The sequence below is a fragment of the Apis florea genome, unplaced genomic scaffold (assembly GCF_048593485.1).
Source record: "Apis florea isolate Af1SG1 unplaced genomic scaffold, ASM4859348v1 contig_1914_pilon, whole genome shotgun sequence".
Lineage (NCBI taxonomy): Eukaryota > Metazoa > Arthropoda > Insecta > Hymenoptera > Apidae > Apis > Apis florea.
Genome location: NW_028256504.1, coordinates 2010794 through 2032166, shown reverse-complemented (window position 1 = coordinate 2032166; position 21373 = coordinate 2010794). Strand labels below are relative to the sequence as shown.

General features: G+C 28.8%; 1 protein-coding gene and 1 long non-coding RNA gene across 2 annotated transcripts in view; one reads left to right on the top strand and one right to left on the bottom strand.

The window, feature by feature from the left end:
- LOC105737381 (uncharacterized) overlaps positions 1 to 20744 on the top strand; it is an 85850-nt gene extending 65106 nt beyond the window's left edge. Inside the window, exons 2-6 of the mRNA XM_086913623.1 lie at positions 789 to 849; positions 11994 to 12065; positions 14498 to 14637; positions 15990 to 16141; positions 18547 to 20744. Coding sequence (XP_086769749.1) covers positions 789 to 849; positions 11994 to 12065; positions 14498 to 14637; positions 15990 to 16141; positions 18547 to 18618 — 497 coding nt within the window. The 3' untranslated portion in view covers positions 18619 to 20744. The remainder of the gene's footprint in view (positions 1 to 788; positions 850 to 11993; positions 12066 to 14497; positions 14638 to 15989; positions 16142 to 18546) is intronic.
- LOC116415601 (uncharacterized) lies at positions 14201 to 18668 on the bottom strand. The gene is made up of 4 exons (XR_015293829.1): positions 17825 to 18668; positions 15953 to 16156; positions 15371 to 15517; positions 14201 to 14650 (listed from the first exon to the last, which is right to left on the bottom strand). It is a non-coding gene; the product is annotated as an uncharacterized LOC116415601 (long non-coding RNA).
- Positions 20745 to 21373: the final 629 nt, after the last annotated feature.

Here is a 21373-nt window from a genome sequence, read left to right as displayed (position 1 = left end):
AAGTTATATAACGCTTGTTCAAGAATGTTTCAAGCACTTTGGGTAGTTCTGAAAGATATCATCGGTCCAGTAAAATCTTCTGGCATAACTTAAACTTTCGTTTTGCCCGCGAAATAAGTTACGATCCCGCGAATTTATGTTTTCTTCTAGCGGAGCCAATGCCAAATTTCACAAAAAAAAAAAAAAAAAACCTCGAAAGAATCGTATCGAAAATTCTTTTCTCTCGATTAAATAAGAAAATATGCAAAAATTGTACTTTTCTCGTACAATTGCGAATACGCATAATTTTCTAATCAAAAGAATCTCATTTTCTTTATTCGCACTCTTTAATTCTGAAAATCATCGAACAATTAAAAAAAAAAAAAAACGAAACAAGCTTCTATCTTTATTCCATATTTCTTAATTCAATTCGAATTATCAAACGCAACTTCTATCCGATCAAAAAATTATCGATTAGAAACAAGTTTCTAATACTCGATACGATATTTTTAAATCGTCCCTAAATCGATTCTCAGACCACCCGGTAGACACGCGAATGAATTTATCCATTGCGACGCATTTCCTCGCGCGCGAGATTGTTTTATTATCTCGTCCCAGTGGCGTTTTACATTTCCATAAATAAGTCCGCCTATCTCGCCTTCGAGGAAAAGGAAAAGAGAGGGAGAAAAAAAAAGAAAAAAATACGAAGAGTCGTTCGACACGAGCGTATCCAATTAAAAAAATATAATTCGTATTCGCTCACACACGGATGGATTCTCAACCCTTCCACTCGTGTTTTTCTGTTCCAGTTGTGTGCGGCGTCGGAGCGGATGTGGCGTACCATCAGCACGTCATGGGGTTTTACGTTACGTGAGGATAATTCAACATGCGTATACCGTAATTCAACTCAATTATCAGATACAGAGGAGCAAATATCAAAATATTGGGATAGGAATAGGGAGTGATAGAGAGAGAGAGAGAGAGAGAGAGAGAGAGAGAGAAGGATTCCTCGTTCGATTTCGTTTCTTTTCTTTTCTTTTTTTTTTTTTTTTTTTTTAAGAATTTGGAATTTGAAGTGAAGATTGAATTTAATTATATTGGAAAAATGGTGAATAATTATTTTCCTTGTTTTTTGTCGGTAATTTTACGGTATTATTTATTATTGTTGTGGGAAGGATATTGTAAAATTTTAAATTTATAGAAGGTTGATTAAATAATGAATTATTCAAGTGAAAGGAGGAGAGATATATATTTCTTGTTTGATTAGTTTGATCAAGTTTTTGCGATGGAATATTTATGGGTGTTAATAAGTTTGTAATTAAAAGTTTAAAGTTGATTAAAAATCAACAAAGGGCAGCAAACGTCAGAGATGAGAAGTGAAAATTAAAAATTACATTCGCACGATGTTTCATTTTAAAAAACGTTACTATATACTATATTCAGTGTCATAAAAATTGTATTTTTGATGAAAAAAAAATTTCGTCTATTGGTTTCCACTGATTCGAATAATAATTAATAACAGTTAGAAAAATTTTGATTAAAATCTCGCAAGTGAGAAAAATTACATTACACGAAATCATATAACCGTGTTCATTTAAAAAAGAATCTAAATTTGAATTTGAAATTAAAAAATGGAGACAGTATTAATTTTAAAAAAATGACTCTCAAAAGAAATTATATTTTCCACCTTCTTCTCTTCATTTTCACGTATTTTTAAAAGAGACATAATTATTCTAATATATAATATATGCTTCCAAAGTGAAATTAAAATTATCATCATGTAAAGAAACACGAGAATATTTAAAAAAAATATTATACTATTTAATATAATGTTTATATATATCGAAGCACACGTATCGTCATATTAAGAATATCCAATTCTATAAATCAATAAACCGATAAACAAACTTGCACAATTGCGCTTAATTAAATTTCAATCGCCAAGAAAAATCATGGCCAGAATCGAATTAATTCTAGAAAGAGCATCTTTTTTTTCCCCCCTCCCCCTCTCTCCTTTTTAACACAGCCGTCAGTCGCGAATCGAATCTATCCACGAAGAATCTAATTTCAAGGCTCGATTCGATTACCGACAAACGGAAGCTTTCGCAAGCGGAAGCACCGCCTAGAACGAGGTTACCGGCGACGATTACCGAAATTTCTCGATATCCCGTAAAGACCGGCGTTTTTCCGCCCTTGTACACGTGATATCGATCGTTGCAATCCTCCATGGCGATTATTTTAATTCGGTTTAACACGGAAAAGAACGAAGGAATGGAAATTAAAATTTTTCGCGACATACGGATTGGAAAAATATCACGTTACGCGTGAACGTTGGAATGAAAAATATCAAAAGTATTGGAATTTTGTTCGAACTAATTTATTTACTAGATTTGAAAATATAAATAATACCATCTTGGTTGGTATATTCGAAAATACAGGTAATATCAATTTATTTGGAATAATTAACCAAGTATAAATTAAATTTTTACTTCTATCGAAAATACGACATTATTTACTATTTACATTTGTAGAATATAATAATAACTCGAATATATAATAATATAACTTACTTTATATGATTCATCCATGGTTCGAGTTCGTTTACGAAAATTTTACGACGCTTTGTTCGGCTTTTTGGCACGCGACATCGATCGTAAAGAGCCACGTCTTGCCACGAGCGAAAAAACGCGTACGCGGATCGTTCGAGCGTGGACTTTATTTTCGAGAGAGAAATAGCCTCGGCCTCGGTAGTTTTTTGCCTATCCCTAACACGGTCGCGTCGTTGTTACGGTGTCGCAAAGGAGGAATATCAGAGTGGAGTATAGAGAAAAGGAGAAGAGAATGGAAATTGAGAAAAATGTTTTACATTTTCAACGTTATTGCATTACTTCGGATAGTAACATGACGCATCCTTTGTAACGATAGGAGAGATTTGTATCCTTTATCCTTTAGCGATAGGGAATAAGTGCGAATTAAAACTAAAGGAAAAGAGTTTTTCTCTCGAGGAAAGTGAAGATTGCGAATCAAATTGAATTAATTATTTTTAAATTTGTATGTTGAAATTCGCGTCGATGTGGTGGGACGAAAATTGGGTTTAAATAATGGAGAATTCGTATTTTTATCGGGTGAAGGTAAATTGGAAATTTACCGCTGAAGAATATTAACGGTAAATTTAATAATTAATCGAACCAAAGTCCAAAAGCTAGTTCATTAAATTCAAAAATATTATCTTTAATAGATATTAAAGATTCGGTATTAAAAATTTTTCTTAATAAAATCATTCTCGCAATCTCGTTTCCAATTTTAAAATAATGAATTATTAGATGCAAATTGTAGATGTAATATTTCAAGAATTTCCACGTGATTTTAGCGACAGTATTTTGAAGGAATATAAATTAGACATTTATGAAATATGTCAAAATATGCAAACCGGATAGATGTAATGTGATGAATATGATATACGATCGTGTATACGAGGTAACAAATATACAATTGCATTAAAATATGCAAAGAATATGTCGCATGCGCGATAAATATATATACGTGTGTATGTGTCGAGAGGATAAAATAATGAAATCTCCATTATTTGAAATTCAAATATTAAGATTATAATTTAAAATGTAACAAATTATATTTATCTCCTCCAGTTATTAACCAGCAGTTAATTAAAAAGCTTTATCGGCTTAAATTTATTTATTATATCTGATCTCTCTCTCTCTCTCTCTCTCTCTCTCTCTCTCTCTCTCTCTCTCTCTCTCTCTGCTATAACGGAGATGCAAATTTAAATTTATTTCACTATAGCGCTGTTTAACTTCTCGATTGCTTCTCGATAACTTTATCTCCCCAAATTTCGCCAATCCGATCCGCCGGATAATTAAGTAATATTAAAATTAGAATTTCTGTTCAAAATAAATTTTTTCCCCTCGTAATTGCGCCGAATTAATTAATTAACAACAATTATTCGGCGGGACGAATATGTTTTTGTCTTTTCTTTTTTTTTTTTTTTTTAATTGGTAAAAATTTGCTCGAACGTAGGATATGAAATGGATACGAGATAAAATAATTTTATAAAATATGCAAATACCATTGCATATGTTTTCGGGGGGAAAAGTAATATGCAAAATAAGCAATGTACGGTTAAAACTTTCCAAAGGTGATGCAAGTTTTTATCTTGCAGGGGTCCACTTCATTATCAATTTTCTATCAAAATTTGCATTTGTATATAAATAAGATAAGAATGTATCTACGTTTAATAGTGAAAAATTTACATTTTTCCTTGAATTCACCATATCTTTCTTAATCATTATTCGAATCGAACAAGAATAAATTTATTTCTCGAACTTACTAATTAATTTATCCGCTAACGTATCGAAGAATGAACGATATAACCGATATACGGCCAATAATCCATAGCGCACACCTCTATTAAAATAACATTATCGATTCTAAATATAACGTAGTTAAAAACCGCAATTTATTTCCGGACGATCTAATATAGTACGTATCGATTCACGGGGTGTATATCGAAAATGCGCACCTTCCAGAGTCTAAAACGCTGCATCCACGTATTCCCATATTTAACTCGACAATTTGGCCGACGATATCACTCGATGAATAAACCAATCTGCGAATCGATGGGACTGCCTTTACCGAATGAATGCGCGGTAAATAATCAATTTGGGAAGATGCGTCGGCATAATCGAGTCTCCCGTACGAGCAAACCTCGTTACAACCTTTATTAAACGAGTCAAGTATATTAATATGGCCGCGTGTGGGAAGAAGGGGGAGGAGGGAGGGGGAGGAAAGGTCAATACCGGATTACGATTCCAAGTGTACTTAACCCGGGGGATGCGTACGACAAATTGCAAATTCGCAGATCACAGGCCCCGTCGTTCCAGATTACGTTCCGCCAGCCCCTATGGAAATGCGTGTTTTGCACGCGTGCCGAAACGAACACGATCGAGTGTTCGAGAATTAAAAGTGGCGCGCGATTTCCTCTCCCGCCGCTTTCTCCTTCTTCTTCTTCCGCTCCCCTCCCTCTCTCCTCTATTCGTTTCTTCTCAATTTCGGGCGAGAACGGGTTTTTCGAGAATAGATATTCGATATTGTAAGTATAATGCACGTTGAAACTCGATTAAACTGTATTAAAATTAGGAAAAATTTGAATCGCTGTAACTCCGAAAGTAATGACTTCCGGTCAATGAACGAGAGATCGTTAGAAAGGCGAAACTTTCCCCTTTAAAATGACTCCTCACTCGTTCCGATACGACTTTCCATTCCCGAGATATCATCGTTTAAAGAAAAGATAATTTTCAATCGTTTATCCAAATCCGATTAAGCTCTATTAAAATTAGAAAAACTTCGTGCCGCTACAACTCTGAAAATAATGATTTCCGGTCAGTGTACGAAAGATCGTTAGAAACGCGCAACTTTGCTCTTTAAAACGGTTTTTCATTTGTCATTGTACGATTTCCGGTTTCTGAGATATCGTCGTGTAAAGAAAAAGGTAATTTTTATTCGTTTAGTTTCCCTTTCCTTGTCGTTTACTTATCTTCTCGACACTTACTTATCTTCTCGCTCGCACTTGTTCTCCCTAACCTATCTCAAGCTCCAGACAAATAGATAGTCGCGATTCGTGGAAAAATGTAATACGCAAGAAAAAGTATATATCATCGGGCTGTCGTCCCATTCGCAATCTCTATTATTGTCCTAAGCACTGTGGACACTTTGAGTGCTTATGTGTCAGCAACCGGTTGAAATATCGCGATCAATCAAAAAAATGATTTAAACGTGATGATATGGTTTTCTTCTCTATGTTTTGGAAATGGATTTTGGTGAGAAAATTTTTAATTTTTGCTTTACAATTCTGCGTTTATTATTGTAGTATTTTTAACGATAATGGATTATAATAGATATTGAATTTGTTATTAATTCAATGTAGGGAATCTTTGATCGGAAGAAGTTTTAAAATAATTTTTATATTTTTGGAACAATTTATCATTGGCATGACATTGATATAAGACCTTATACTTCACTGGTTCTACTGATGAGTTTTTTTTAGCCATGTAATGTTAAAGGTGACAAATATATTTAACACTACATTGAACGAAAGTGTTATTCAGATCGAGAGAAAGTTTTTTGTAAACACAAGAAAAACATACAATATTTATAATAATTTTTAATATTATAATTTTAAAATGAAACTTTTCCAATGACAAATAATTTTTTTTATAATACCAATACTGGAAACTTATTTCAAAAGAATATTTCAATGCAAAATATTTGCTTCTTCTTCTTCTTCTTCTTCTTTGATCCATTCTTCTCTCAACATTCTTTATGTACGACTTCTATTTTCATCTGTAGACACACGATATCTCTTTCTTTCCTCGTGTGCTCGTATCTCGTAAAACCTTCGATCGATCATCATTTTTCTAAATCTTACCTACATCTTTACTCAAATACCTCTCACATTTCACTTTTCACAGACAGCATTCTGAGCTCGCAAGTTAATGTATACGTATGATCGATGAGATTCGTATTTGCATAGGTGTAAAATATTTTTACAAGCAAGTTATTTCAACTTCTATTTAATTAATCGATAAATTTCATGTATGTGCCTAATTTCAACATTTGTCAATAAATTAAATTACAAGAATTCATGCGTGTAATAACAATTAAAGCAAATATATATATATAAATGCATCTATGATGAATAATTATACGTCAAATTAATAATAATTAGCGATTTATCATAAACTACATTAAACTACAAACGATTAAACATTCTGAATATTCTCGTAGCTTTAACCTCCTGCATCATATGTACACCTATTACTTTAAACTCAGATATATTCATCTTTTTACATTTAATTTCTTTCTGCTATATAATTTCATTATATCATCACTTTATATATTTAATATCCCTACTATACTCTACCTCTAATTAAATCGTATTAAAATTAATAAGATAAATAAAAAATTATCAATTATTATTTCTTTCATTATTGAAATATTAATTAGAATAAGAATTGCTATATATTGATATACTATTGTAAAAATTGAAAAACTATTATTTTATCAAAATTATATTAACTATTATCAGTACAATCAAAATTATTATTATTTTTTTTTTTCATTATTAAATAGCAATATAAATATTTTCACAATCTTTCATCACAAATTTCCACATCTACGTCAAAAATATCAAGTTTGAAACAACAATTATCAAGCAAGAATTCGTTCTTTGTATATATATATATATTTTTCATGTATACGCCGTTTTAGCCTCTGATGGTAACGTCGTTACGAGACGAGTTGAATCGCGATGTATAAACTTTTAACGACATCTTTACAAGATTCGAAACTCGAACGAGGGCAATACAAGAAAGTTCCCCCTCCCCTCTCCTCCGTACACATCGAACGAAGATATTTTTCTCAAATACTGTAAATAAATAAGTAATAATGACACAACAATTATGAAACGAAGAATAAGCAACGATTGATTTAGAAATTTGGATCCCAAGATAACTTTTATGAGGGGGGGAGGGGGGAGGGGAACCATAGAAATCTCGAGTTTGCTCAATTAATGGTTCATTCCCTCTGTATTACCAACCTTGTAACTGCTTTTGTTTAAATGTGATTGCCCTCGTTTTACGACCATTCTTCTTCCCCTTCCTGCTCTCCTTCTCGAGTGTATGTTAAGTGTATGAACATGGTAAGAAAACCATGTAGGGCAAACATTGGACGAAATAATACAAACGAAGTAGGCGTAGTGGAAACTACGCAGTGGAAAGTTACACAAGTAGTTCAAATTTGCTTGAATGGTAAATATAGCGTGTATATACATATATATATATCATTGTGTTGCACACGACTTTCCATCGTGTTTATCATTTTACGAGCCAGTGTAATGCTTGTAAACAGTTTTAAGAGGAAAGAGTATTATTGTTCGAAATATATAAAACTTCAAATAATCCGATGTACGACGAATTTTATTTTTGTTATTTAAAAAGGAGACACTTGTGTATCTCTTTCACGTTTTGTTCATTTATGAAATATATAATAATCTTAAACAGTGTGTAATCATTATAGATATAACTTTGCTACAATTTTTATGATTAGTTGAGTTAATATAGAATTCGAAAATATATTTATCGAGATTTTTTCTTTCTTCAAGTTTGACGAGACGATTTATATATATATATATATTTTAAGAAAGAAATAATTTATTTCTCTCGAAACTGGAAACGCGTAAAAATAAGAGGAGGTATGAATAAATCAAAAATTTCGAGGATGCCTGCAGAATTTTATGATATGTTTATGCATGCAGTTGCATCGGTGAAGCCTCGTTTACATTAGAGGCAACTTTTGGGCTAGGTCAAACAGGCGAATTGACCTCGTTCAAAATCGTTTGTGTAAACTTAAATTTCAATCGGTTTATTTTATCAAAAATAAACTTTCGATAGTTCCACTCCACCAAGTTGCACTCGTATGTATTTTTGATCGGACAATACGGTGATGTTATAAGCGTGATCTGCATCTAATTTCGACAATGCTCAATCGATATTTCTTTTTCTTTTTTTATTAACAAATGATTATTTTAAAAATATAAAAAACAGGAAGAAGAACAAAAAATGGATCAGAATATTTTTTTATCATAATTCCAAATTTAAAATTAATTGTTTTCATGCCATATACAAAACATTTATTTATTTAATGTTGAAATACAATATTATTATTATTTTATTAAAATTACTAGTTTCAATTCAGCATATATGATATAATATTATTTTCATTTTTTTCATTACTCATTATGTTCATAAATATCGCGAGTAAAAAACGAATGAATATTTTATCTGGCAATATGGAATATTAATAGACTCGATATATATATTCCCGATCACGATATCGTTAAAAATGTTATCTTTTCGTTATCTTTTATTGTGAGTGAATTTAGATTGAAATTTACGGGGGAAGATCTACCACTCTGATTAATGCAGTTGCTAGCCATAAATCGAGTTTGGGGACGTTGCATTTAACGTACGACACTGGTGCGATTGTTCGAACAATGATGGAACTTTAACTTTATTGCTGCGCGATACAGGCCAATTTAAAAGGAACACGAGCTTTATATTATAATCTATCCATTCCTCTTTTCTTTTTTTTTTTGTTTTCACTTTTGTTTCCAATTTTTTTTTTCAAAGATACTTTACCGTTTCAAAAATCATATGAATTCGTTGATGTTACGTTCCCATTGATTTTTAATTATGCGTTTGTGAGGTTGTTAAAAAAAAAAAAACGTGATGAAACTTTTAGAAATTTTAAAATTTCAAAAAAATCCTGTAATTAATTTTTATATAAAATTTTAACAGAATTTTTAACAGAAATGTATATCATTATAAATTATTCACTTTTTTTTTGTATCATAATAATTATTTACAGTAAAGGAAATACGTAATTCGTGTTCTTATTTTTTACATTTCTCCTTGGTGATAAATTAATATCAAGCATAATGGGATTAAAAGATACACTATTTTCCATTTTATTCTCCTTCGCGTTAATTACCATAGCGAGGAGTAAAAATTACTCCTAATAAATCACATTTATACATTTTCCACCGTCAGTCAGTGCGGCGACAAAGGAAAAAAAAATATAAAAAAATGATACAATAACAATGATGTAAAAAAAATTGAGTAATACGATTCAACGAAAAAAGCAAAAACTGTGAACCGTTAATCGAACGTAAACAAAGACTAAAAACTTCGTAAAATAAATATATCGAACATAATAAAATATAAATCAATATAAAAACGAAAGAGGATGATCCACCATTACGCCAAAATATTCGGTCAGATGCGAAATCCAATGTGGAACAAATAGTATTCCATATCGATTCGTTTGCCCGTGGATTCTCATTTGGATAACAGTAGCGCGTTCAATGATAGAAGCGTAGTAGTAGATTCGACCGCGGTATGATCAGCCACTCGGCGTGTCTATCCCAACGGTCGACTGCGTATTTCTCGCTTGTTGGCTTTATCCACGCGTGGTGGCGACATTAGCGCGTCTTGCCTTCCACAAAATTACTGTAACACCCGAGCCCGAAATATCCGGGATTTCGTCGTGAATTCCGAGCGTGTCGAGTGAAATTAAGCGTACGAATGAAATCGATGGAAAAATCGCGTTTCGAGGCGAATAATATTATCGATAACTCGATTTTATCAAAGACGAGAGTTTTGTAACTCGTTTTCGTTCGAAATGTATATTAATCGAGAAATGGAATTCCGAATTGTTTCGCATTACTGAATTGAATTTGAAAATCAATGTTTTAGATTTAATTATTCTTGGAATATGCATTATTGATGAAATTTATGGTAAAACTTTAGCGAACAAGGAATTGACTATTGAGCGACGATAAGAGTTATTGCATTGGAATACAATTTTGTACAGTTTTCATAACCTCTGTTGAAACGTGATAACGAAATGTAATATTGTGTTAACATTTACTTACTGGCTAAAGAAATTCTGAGAAATTGGTATTTAAATCTATGTAGATATCAAGAGAACGTTACATAGAGAGAATTCTCCATGTTCCCGTACTCTTGAGACCTACGAGACCTAATATGCAACGAACTGGAGCACTGGAGTTCGAGCATTTGACACGTTCATGTATAATTCAAGATAGATTATTGTATGTTGACTTAAAAATATAAATTATCTTGGAAAAATATATATATATATATATTATAACACGAACATAAGAAAAATTAATTAATTCAATCAAAGCGGTTCGAAAGAGAAAAACATTAAGTTAAGAATTATATATTTTTATATAATTTCAATGCAAATCAAATTATAGATATTTTTTTTATTTCTGAAAGAAACATCTCTCGATTCTTGTTTCGAATACTTAAAAATTCGCGAATCCTAGTGGCAAGAAGTACAATTCTTAAAATTCCTCCGAAATATCATACGAGACAATACCCAGGGAACAGAATTTTCCATTTCTGCGAGCGAAATAATTCCTCCCCTCTCCCTTCAATTCGATTTCCGCGGCTCGAGAAATCGCGAATTCGCTTAAATTTCGCGAAATTCCTCGCGTGGAACACGCGAAAAACGAGGAGGAGCGTACGACGATGAAACAGGAACGAGTTTTATAGCGGGTGGACACGACGGAGAGCAGGGAGCTGAGAGTAATTCGCAGACTTATTTCCGCGATAAAATAAGAGTCGCGGCGCGAGAGGCGAGATACAAAGCGGAATTCGCGAGAGAAATTGTATTTTGCTCGAACCGTGTGTTGCGTATATTCGCAGCCGATTCGAAGATCAGCGAGGACGAGCGTTCTTTCGAGTCCATTGAGAGAATAAAGGAAAATGAATTTGAAGGGAGTAGGAGCTTTTTACGGAAAGTTTGGCTTCGGTGTTTGCAGATTTTTTGCGCCTCTCGCGATCAAAGAAGGACGTTTAAACGAGTTTGGAATAAATTTGTGCAGCTTGTTAATTAAAGGAAGTCGAACCGTTGCGAAAAAGTGTGGAAATTATGTATGTATACCGGGGAAGAAGTTGTGGAAGATTAATAACCTGGGAGGGAGATAAGATAAGATGAGAGTGGTGTAAAACGTTTATTTTAAGATTATGGTATTAATTTGGGAGATAATGAAACTGTTAAAGAACATTTGTAGTGAAAGAAAAAGATTAATTTTCAGTTAGATAGAAAATAATAATGCAAATATTAAAAAGAAGGTGAAAGAATAATTTTTAAATATCCTAGTTATATAAATAATGATTGTTGTATGATAAAAATGTAAAAAAGTTAAATTTTGATAATCTAAAAAGAAAAAATAAAAAAGAATTTTCATTTAATATTTTTTTTTTTAATACAAATTTTGATTCTAAAAGGAACAGTGGAAGAGAAACCAATAGATGGATTTTATTACTACTATTTGAAACATAAATACAAATTGCAACAATATTCTTTCTTCTACTCGTTAAATAAAAATTTATGTGATTCTATTTCAGAGCAGCATCTGGTTTGATATTCTTTCTCGAGATTACATGGGCCATCACCTTGTTCGTACAGATTTGTGTCAGGTAAATAAATTTAGCATACTTTTCCTATACATATTTCTTATCCCTAAATTATTATAAATATTCCGTTCGTAATTTTACACGATTTTTACAGAAATATACGTTTAAATTATCATCATCACTAAATATTATATCGTATTACATATATTTAATGCTGAAAAAATGTGTAGAATGATCAGACCGATCGTGATCAGACAAATAGAACAAAATAATCACTATCGAAGAATAGAGCAGACAAGTAGAATGGGCCAGTTGCTCCCAACCAAATAGAATAAGCTAGTCACGTCCAGACAGATAGAATAGACCAATCATGGCCAAGCACGTAGAATAAAACAATCATAAGAAAAATAAGAGAGTTACATTCAGAAAAATAGTTTACGTCAGTCAGTCAGATAAACACAATAACGTGGTCAAAATAAAAAATGAAACGCCTACAAATATCTTCCATAAATCAATTTCTTCTTTTTTAATTTCTACGTTCAAAACTCCTATTCTAAAAAGAAAAAAAAAGAAGAAAAAGAAGAAAAAAATCAGTTCATTGAAAACAAATCTTCCTACAAAATCCTCAAATAATCACACACTATTATTCCAAACCAGCAAAGCGAGCTCCTTTTCATTCTACCTTCCTTCATCTCTTCAAGTACTTTCATCGAAGTGCAAACAAGCAAGAGGGAAGAAAATCCTCCATCGTATAAAACATCTGATTTTCATCGGTCGTAATAAGAAAGGTACAAAAAAAGGGAGGGAGGAGGGGAGAGACGTTTATTCGTCGACTTTATTCCTTTTGATAACGTCGACAAGAATATAAACTCCCGAAACGAGTGGTGTCGAGCCGAGATAGATCGTCGGAAGTTCGTCCGCCAATAAAATCGTCTTTTCCCTTCGGAAACTCCTTTCTCTCTTTTTATTCCACCTCGACCTTTCGCCGTATTCACTTCGAGCACGACCACCCTCCTTGGTGGCTTCACAATCGTCGTCAACCTCTTCTATTATACATCTATATCAGGTTCTTGCATATTTTCTTTGCCCATCTTCGTTTTCCACTTTACACGTGGAGGTGTATTTTATTCGTGATCGAGGAAATTGGGACAAAGTTCGAACCTGGTAATTACCAGTCTAGCTTTCCATCCTTGCCACCGCTTACTTTTTCCTCCGTGATCCTCCGTTCGAGAATACTTTGCACGATTTCGTCGACGTTTTTGCGTTTATTGGAATCTGGAATGACATTAGGAAATCAATGAGATTCGGCTCGAGAATTCTCGACTGACAATGAAGGGAAAATGGAAAAAGGGGTAGGTTGGTGAAATAACGTGTGACTTGCTGCAAATGAAACTATAGGATTTTTATAAAGAGGTGTTGTAAGGAATATTGGTTTTTGTTTGAATCGGTTCAGATATGTGGATGATTGGAAAGTGAGAAAAATAATAAGAAATTATGCGTTTGACTTATGGCTGGCCTGTTCTACTTGTCTGAAAAGTGAAAAATGTTATCATATAATATAAGTATGGTTTTTTGGTCAGATTAAAAATGAGATATATTATAAAAAATACATACCTGAATGTATTTAATAAAATTTCGATTTCATCAAAGATAAATTGTCTTGAACTATTTTTTAAATAGTTATTAATTTAAGATGAAATAGGAAATAGAATTTACATGTAAAATGTAATAATCTTAAAATTCAAAGGATATATTGGAGAAATTAATACCGATAATATCAAATATCTATAACAATAATTAATTATTATTATACGATTGAATTTCATCAATTTCAACAATGAATGGAATTGTATAGATATTATAGATTGAATGATTTCATTTATAATTTGTAATTCTGATTGACAATCTATCATTATATCAATTCATTCACAGATTACTGCAATTTTATTATTTTCTCTAAACTTAAATAAATTATAAATTAGTAATTTTTAATATATATTTTAATTATTTATGATTTACTAAATTATTTACTATTTTTAAATATTATTTTACTCTCTATTTTTATTTGTTTCATAGCATACTTCAGAAATACTCAAGTAAAAGTATAAATTCAAATTGGAATATAACTTGATATTATTTGCAAAACTGGTAAGTGATATTTAAATATGTGATGAAACTTTACAATAAATTTAATAATATTTTATAAATAATTTAAATTTTATTTATTTCATATAATCTTATTTTTTTTTATTTTAGACTTACTAATTTTCAATTATTCCAATATGTTTACCAAAATAAATCTATTATCCAAATTACAACGATATTAAAAATTATATATTATTATCTAATAAAGTTATAAAGAAAATATATGAATTATTTTCCTCTTAATAAAATCTTCAACGCTTTATTGCATCTATAAATCCAATTTGAAAAGACTTAGTTCTTGCAGAGAATGACATGGACCTCGATAAAACGTTGTATATATTTTGTTTCAGGAACGACGAGTCTCTTTGTTCGTGTTGCTGGTCGGCAGTGTTGGCGATAACAAGGGGTTGGCGAAGGGCATTGTTTTATCTACCATTATCCTGTATTTTGGCATGGAAACCGTATAGTCTATGGTTGTCCTATGTTGCGGGTAACTTGGCAAACTAGTTGTTTAAACATTTATAAGTTGAAAATTATTAATTAAAAGTAACAACAGAAACCCTTTTGTCAGCTAATTCATAGCTTAATAATGCATTAGTGGAATTATTATTTCTTTTATTTATTTATTTTTTTCATTTTGTCATTAAAATTATTTAACGTATTATTTTTAATATATAATTTAACATGATTATTTTGAGAATATTATTGAGAATATTTGAATATTATTTCAATTAATTAAATTAGGAGAAATTTTGTATTTTCTCATGTGGAAACATTTACTTCGGTTTTGAAATAGATTTTACCTTTAAATATATGAAATGATAGAATTTAGTAATCTCAAAGAAAAATGATAAAACTTGTAGTTTGAAAAATTATGAATTACATAGTACATTACATTTGCAAATTATTTATAAATTAATTATTGTGAATAAAAAAAAATCAAATTGTATAAAGATACATATAATTTGATATAATTAATTATATTAAATTAAGATATACAATTGTTGCATTTTAAAATTTTAAAGACTAATTAACAAATCAAAATAATATATAAATATAATACTATTTTTGTCGTTGATAAGATATATTTTAACTTGTTCGTGAGTACGTCACCATCCAAAGGACTCACGAAAGCAAGTTCGGGTCTGTATAAATCTAATGCAGCACCTGAAAGCTGTCGCTCCTCCCTGCGGATACTCACCGACTCATAGACAGTAACTTACCTCGTAAAAGTTGTATTGAGGAGAATTATATGATATTGAGGATAAGATTTAAAAATCATTATTTTTCACTTAAGATTATTTTCATTCGTGTCCAGGATCCAGGAATTACATCCAGATTTATTTTCATTGATTTTTAATTTTCAATATCTGAAAAACAAAGGCAAAAATGCCTTTAAAAGGAAAAATTGTCAAATATCAAAATTCCATTATTAACAATCAAGAAAATTGATCTAAAGGATCAAAAAATAAAAGTTTCCATTTTCAAATTTTAAGAAAATTATGGAACTTTAAAATTTTGCTTAAAACAATCTTAATTTAATGATCAGAAACTATAATACAATAATTTTTATATGTAATATTTTTAGTATATATTATTATAGAATCAAAAAATGATTTAATTTGACAAAATATTTTCTCAAATATAATTTCAAAAATATAACCATAATAAATAACAGGAAGAAAATTTTCATTATTCTGAAATCTTGTATTGTGAAAAAAATATGTGAATCAGAGGAAAGAAAGAGACAAAGATTTGACGTTAAGTAATAACATCGAAAGCAGACAGAAATGAAAGAAATATACCCCGTTATACATTTCCCTTCTGTTTTTATATCCCCAGCCGGACTTTTGGCAGTGCTATCCTTGCTGCATATTACGTCCAGCGCTTTGGGCATACGTGGTTCCTGCCAGATGAGCAATGCCACGGATTCAGTTGGCGAGAGCCTTCTAAACACTAGGCCTGAGAATTACGATCGTTTTGAAGAAGTTCTGGTAAGTATATACAAGCTAAAAAAGGAACAAAAGAAAAAAAAGAAAAATATTTTCTGTATTAAAAGATTAACGTTGAAAATCCTTGAATTTCTGCTACAAAGAAAATGTAATTTAACATAATTGTATAAGGATAATCCTTTCATTGTTCTGGTAATTTTTTTACTTTAAACTAAAAATTTTCTTCTTAAGAAATTAGATATTTAAGAAATTGGAGATTTTTTTAATAATTTAAAAGTGAAAATGATAAATAGATATATTAAATAGTTGAAATGATTAAGATTATTATGAAAAAAAAAAGAAGTAATTAAAATTGAATTTATTATAAAGAAATTTCGAAATTGAAATATATTTTAATTATACATTTTATTAGGTAAACTAATTCTTAAATAAATTATTTGTTATTATGAAAATATTATTTTTGTACTGAAATGGAATTATATGGTAATTTAAAAGAAATTGTAATTTTAATTTTAATTGCAATTATTATAATTTATTATTATTTCAAATTATTATTCAAGTTAAAAGAGAAAATGAAGAGAATTATAACATATAATTTTCTTATTACTTTTTTTTAATGTGCATTATTTATGTGAAAATCGTTACATAGAACAATAAATATGAGAATAATTTTAATTTCTTTTGAAAAAAATTTACAGTTTAATAATTCAAAAATAATTATTGGAAAATTAATTATTTCACGGTTTTTTTATGCAAACATACATTTAACCTGTTCAGTGGATAATTTCACAATATCAAATATTATTTGAAAATATTTTTATGAAAATTAATAATAAATAGAAACGAATATCATAAAAAACCATGGCCAATGAGATGAAATGAAATAAAATTTTTATTTATATTTAATATTTACCAAAGAATAACCTATTCATCACTCAAGCTCAAAAAAAATTAATATAAAAATATAATATTATTTCATATTAAAATAATTCATCATTAGAAAAATAATTTTTAAAAATATTATTTTGACAAAAACGAAATCAGAATTTTTCATATTAAATTTATTGTAATTGCAAAAATAATATCAATATGGCGACTCAATTTCACTCCAACAGGTTAAAATGCAGTAAAACAAGATCTTAAATATTCTGATACTTTAACCCGCTTCTCTCTACAGAATTTTTCACTGTAATTTTACATCTTACATTCAATATAACATTTCGATACTTTAAAAAATTTTCCTTCAATACTTTTTACGAAATTATAAAGCTTCTTCACCTGTTTGTATTTATCTCATATAATATATTATAAAATTTTCATAAAAATTCAAAAAATTAAAATAAAATAAAATTTTCATTTTTTTTCATTTATTTTTACTATCATTACTTATTTATCTGCATTATTCAACATTAATATACTAGCATCTTAACATTATTTGTAAGATTATCTTTTCTTTTCTTATTTCTTTATCAATAATTTAATTAAATTAAATTCCAAAGAAGAAATTCTGATTTTTGACCTAAGGAAACATTATGATTATAAAATTTATAAACTTTATATTTCAAAATTCGACAAAATAATATAAATTATCATTCTAAATATTATATCATATTCTGAATTATATTATCGATAATATTATAATTGAAATTATATTTCTTTGCAAAAATTTTTAATAATAATGTAATCTTAATATATAACAAACTATATTATTATTAATTTTATTACCTTGTAAATTATATAAATTTTTTATAATGAAAAGTTTTGAAAAGGACTGCTGATCTATGACATAGATGAGAACTACTGATTTAGCAGTTATCCCCACCACTTTTCGCGCCATAAAAAGTATCGATATATTCAATTTTCGATTTAACAATTATACATTATAATTAGTAATTCAATTAAATAAAATTAAAATATGTAAACATTTTTCAATTTATAAATTAAAATAAATAAATAATATTTTTTTTTTATCAATTTTTTCATCACTTTTTGATTTGCACTTTTTGATTTGCACAATAAAACACATGACTCATGTCCACTTTCACTTCTTTTTTCTTCTAAATATTTATAACTAGCTATAACAACTATCAATCTTATACATTACTAATCTTTTAGATCTACAAAAAGAAAAATTCCGAACTCTGATCGAATCATATCACCATAAAAATTCATTTTGATTATTTCATAGATATGTTTTCTAATTTTTTATCCAATATTTGTTATAATTCACTTATGTCAATTGATGTACATCAATTCCTTCCCATATCATTCTCGTCTTCTTTACGAAAATTCTCGATTCACAATCATTCACAACATAACATTTCCATTACTCGTGACATAACCTAATTCCTAATATATCATTCGTCGAATTGTCCGATGGCTAGCAATTCATTCTCCTGACCACAAAGAAAAGAACCTTTTTTCTAAGATCGAGTGCATCGCACAAGGTGACGGAAGTACTGGACGACGGTGTGTCTGGACCAACAGGACGAGTGGGAGACAGCGACGGAGAAATATGACACGAACGTCAGCCCTCATGGGCGAGCGAATCAGATGAGGATAGTGAACCGGAACAAAGGACATGTCAAATAGCTACGCTATCTTAGTCGTTGATAGCAGACAGAAAGAACGCCGATCCCGACATTTTGCAAACGATATCAAAATTCAAGCTTCTTCCGCATTGTACAGAAGCCAATGGCATCTTTGCAAAGATGTAATATATAGAAAAGAAAGGAGGGAGAAAGCTTTGCGTGTTCGAAAAGTTACAGAAAAGTTGAACAGAGGAACGATGAAACTTTCCGAAGGAAGTTCAGCGGTCCAAAAATGAGCAGGTAAAATGCGAGACTTGTTGAAAAATTTGATCAAAGATAAAGAGTGTCGCATCATTGAGATATGTAAAAATACTTGCAAGATTTCTTGTTTTCGTTTTGCGTAGTTGAAATTTTCTACGAGTCAATATATGGTATTGAAATATCGCATACGTTAGAACAGTGTTTCCTAATCAATGTCGCGAAAATAGTATTAAAATTTTATGAAACATAAAAATATATAATATTTATTGATATTTATAAATAATGTTAAAAAATGAAATTTATAGATCAACGCACAAATAAAAATTCATTATTGATTACATTATAAAGTACTATCTTTTTCCATATCAGTTGAAATTATTAATATTAAATTTTATTCAATTTTTGATTAAATCTTATTCTAATCTTTAATTGATAAAAATATTTTAAAATATAACAAATGTACTATCATATCAAGTTACTCTTAAAAAGAATCAGGAAACACTGGATTAGATTGTTGCGTATGATTTGAAATCGGCCTTAGATCGTTAAGAGTTCCTTTCGATATATATACGCGCGCGTTCAAATGTTATTTTTAAAAAAAAGCTGTTTGACAATTTCTCATGCTCTAATGTTTAATAATGTTATTTTATTTGTATTTGTGTAAGTAGTAAATGTTTTAAAATGGTTATTCATAAACGATTGTACTCTAATAACTGTGAAGATAAATTTTAGAGTGATGTAAAAAAATTTATGTAGACGATTCTGAAAAAAAGTTATGAATAATAAATTCAATCATAAATTTGAGAATATCGCAAAATTATAATATTATTCTTTTTTTAAAATAAGAATTAATCGTATTAAAATAATTTCCATATAAATGAGAACTTATTTAAATGAAGGTATTATTTTATTTCTGAAATTTAAAAATTTTTTAACTTATTAAATTTCGAAACATAGTAATGAAAACGGTAATCTCAAATTTATGATGAATAACATAGTATGTGTATAAATGAATAATAGAGTATATGATAGATATTATATATATATTATATAAATAATATGTTTTACGCACGTATTAATTTATAAAAATGTAATTCTGATAGTAATAGCTTATAGAATTTAATACAGGCATTTATATTTAAATAACAATTTGCAATTTTGAAAAAGCTCATAATTGTTTCTAAAATCATAAAATTAGTGCAAAATATTATGATTGTTAATGATTGTATGAATGAATATTATTTATTTATATTTTTATCGAATGGGAAGAGAGAAATAAGAATGATATGTTTTATAATTAACAATATATAATTAACTATTACATAACAAAAAAAATAAAAATGAAAAAATTATAAAACATTTATAATTTTCAATATTTGTTTTTAATATCATTATATAATATTTTCCATGTGTATATGTCTAGATTTAAATAAAAAAAAAAGAGTAATTAAAATAAATTACTTCTCATTCTCATTATTCCGTATAAATTTAAATATATGTTTTTTAACATGTTGCATATTCAAAATTATTAGTTTTTACTATGACAAAATATGTGAGAAAGAATGTGATAAAACAAAAATATTATAAAATATTATAAATGCATTGCTAAGATTTGAAGAAGATTTATTCGTATACAAATGATTTTATATGTAACAACATATATTATATCACATTATCAATTGTACAGCGTATGATCGCATGATGTATAAATCAATAGTAATATCTCCATATAAGCGATTGAGAGTATTAATTGTAAGTTTAATATTAAACAATATATTAATTAAATTATTGTACATGTATGGCAGCCTATAATAAAAGTCAAAATATAATTAATAAATAGTCGTTTTACATGATTCGTTTAATATAATTTTTCATTTCAATTTTTGATCACAACTATAAATTTACTTTGATTTATTATTATTACCTTATTATGAATATTTCAAAAATATATCATACCAAATCATACTGAAAATTATTTGTCAATTTTATTTTTTGGTACTGTCAAGAAAATGTTTTGTATAAATATAAATATATATATATTTATAACCAGTGCAAAAATAATCCATCTATATTATTATTTAATAAATATAAAAAAATTTATTTAATAAAATAAAAATGAACTTATAAAAATTGTACTTAAAGATTGTTTGTAAAGATTCAGCTATAATATTATATTAGATTAAAAAACTTAACAATTATCTTTGATTATTTCTTAATTAAGAATCAGATTTATTTAAATTGCACTTTTAAAATTTTAGTTTTAAATAAAAATGGATAATAAAAATTTTTTTTAATTAAAATGGAAGACGAAAAAAATAAAAAATAATAAAAAAATGGAAATTTATAGTATATTATCAGGAAGAATTTTAAAAAAATGAAAAATGATCTAAATAAAAATTAGATCACTATATTAATATATTATTAAAAAATAATTAAAAATAATATAATATTCTATGTGGAGTTCCATATTCATTACAATTTA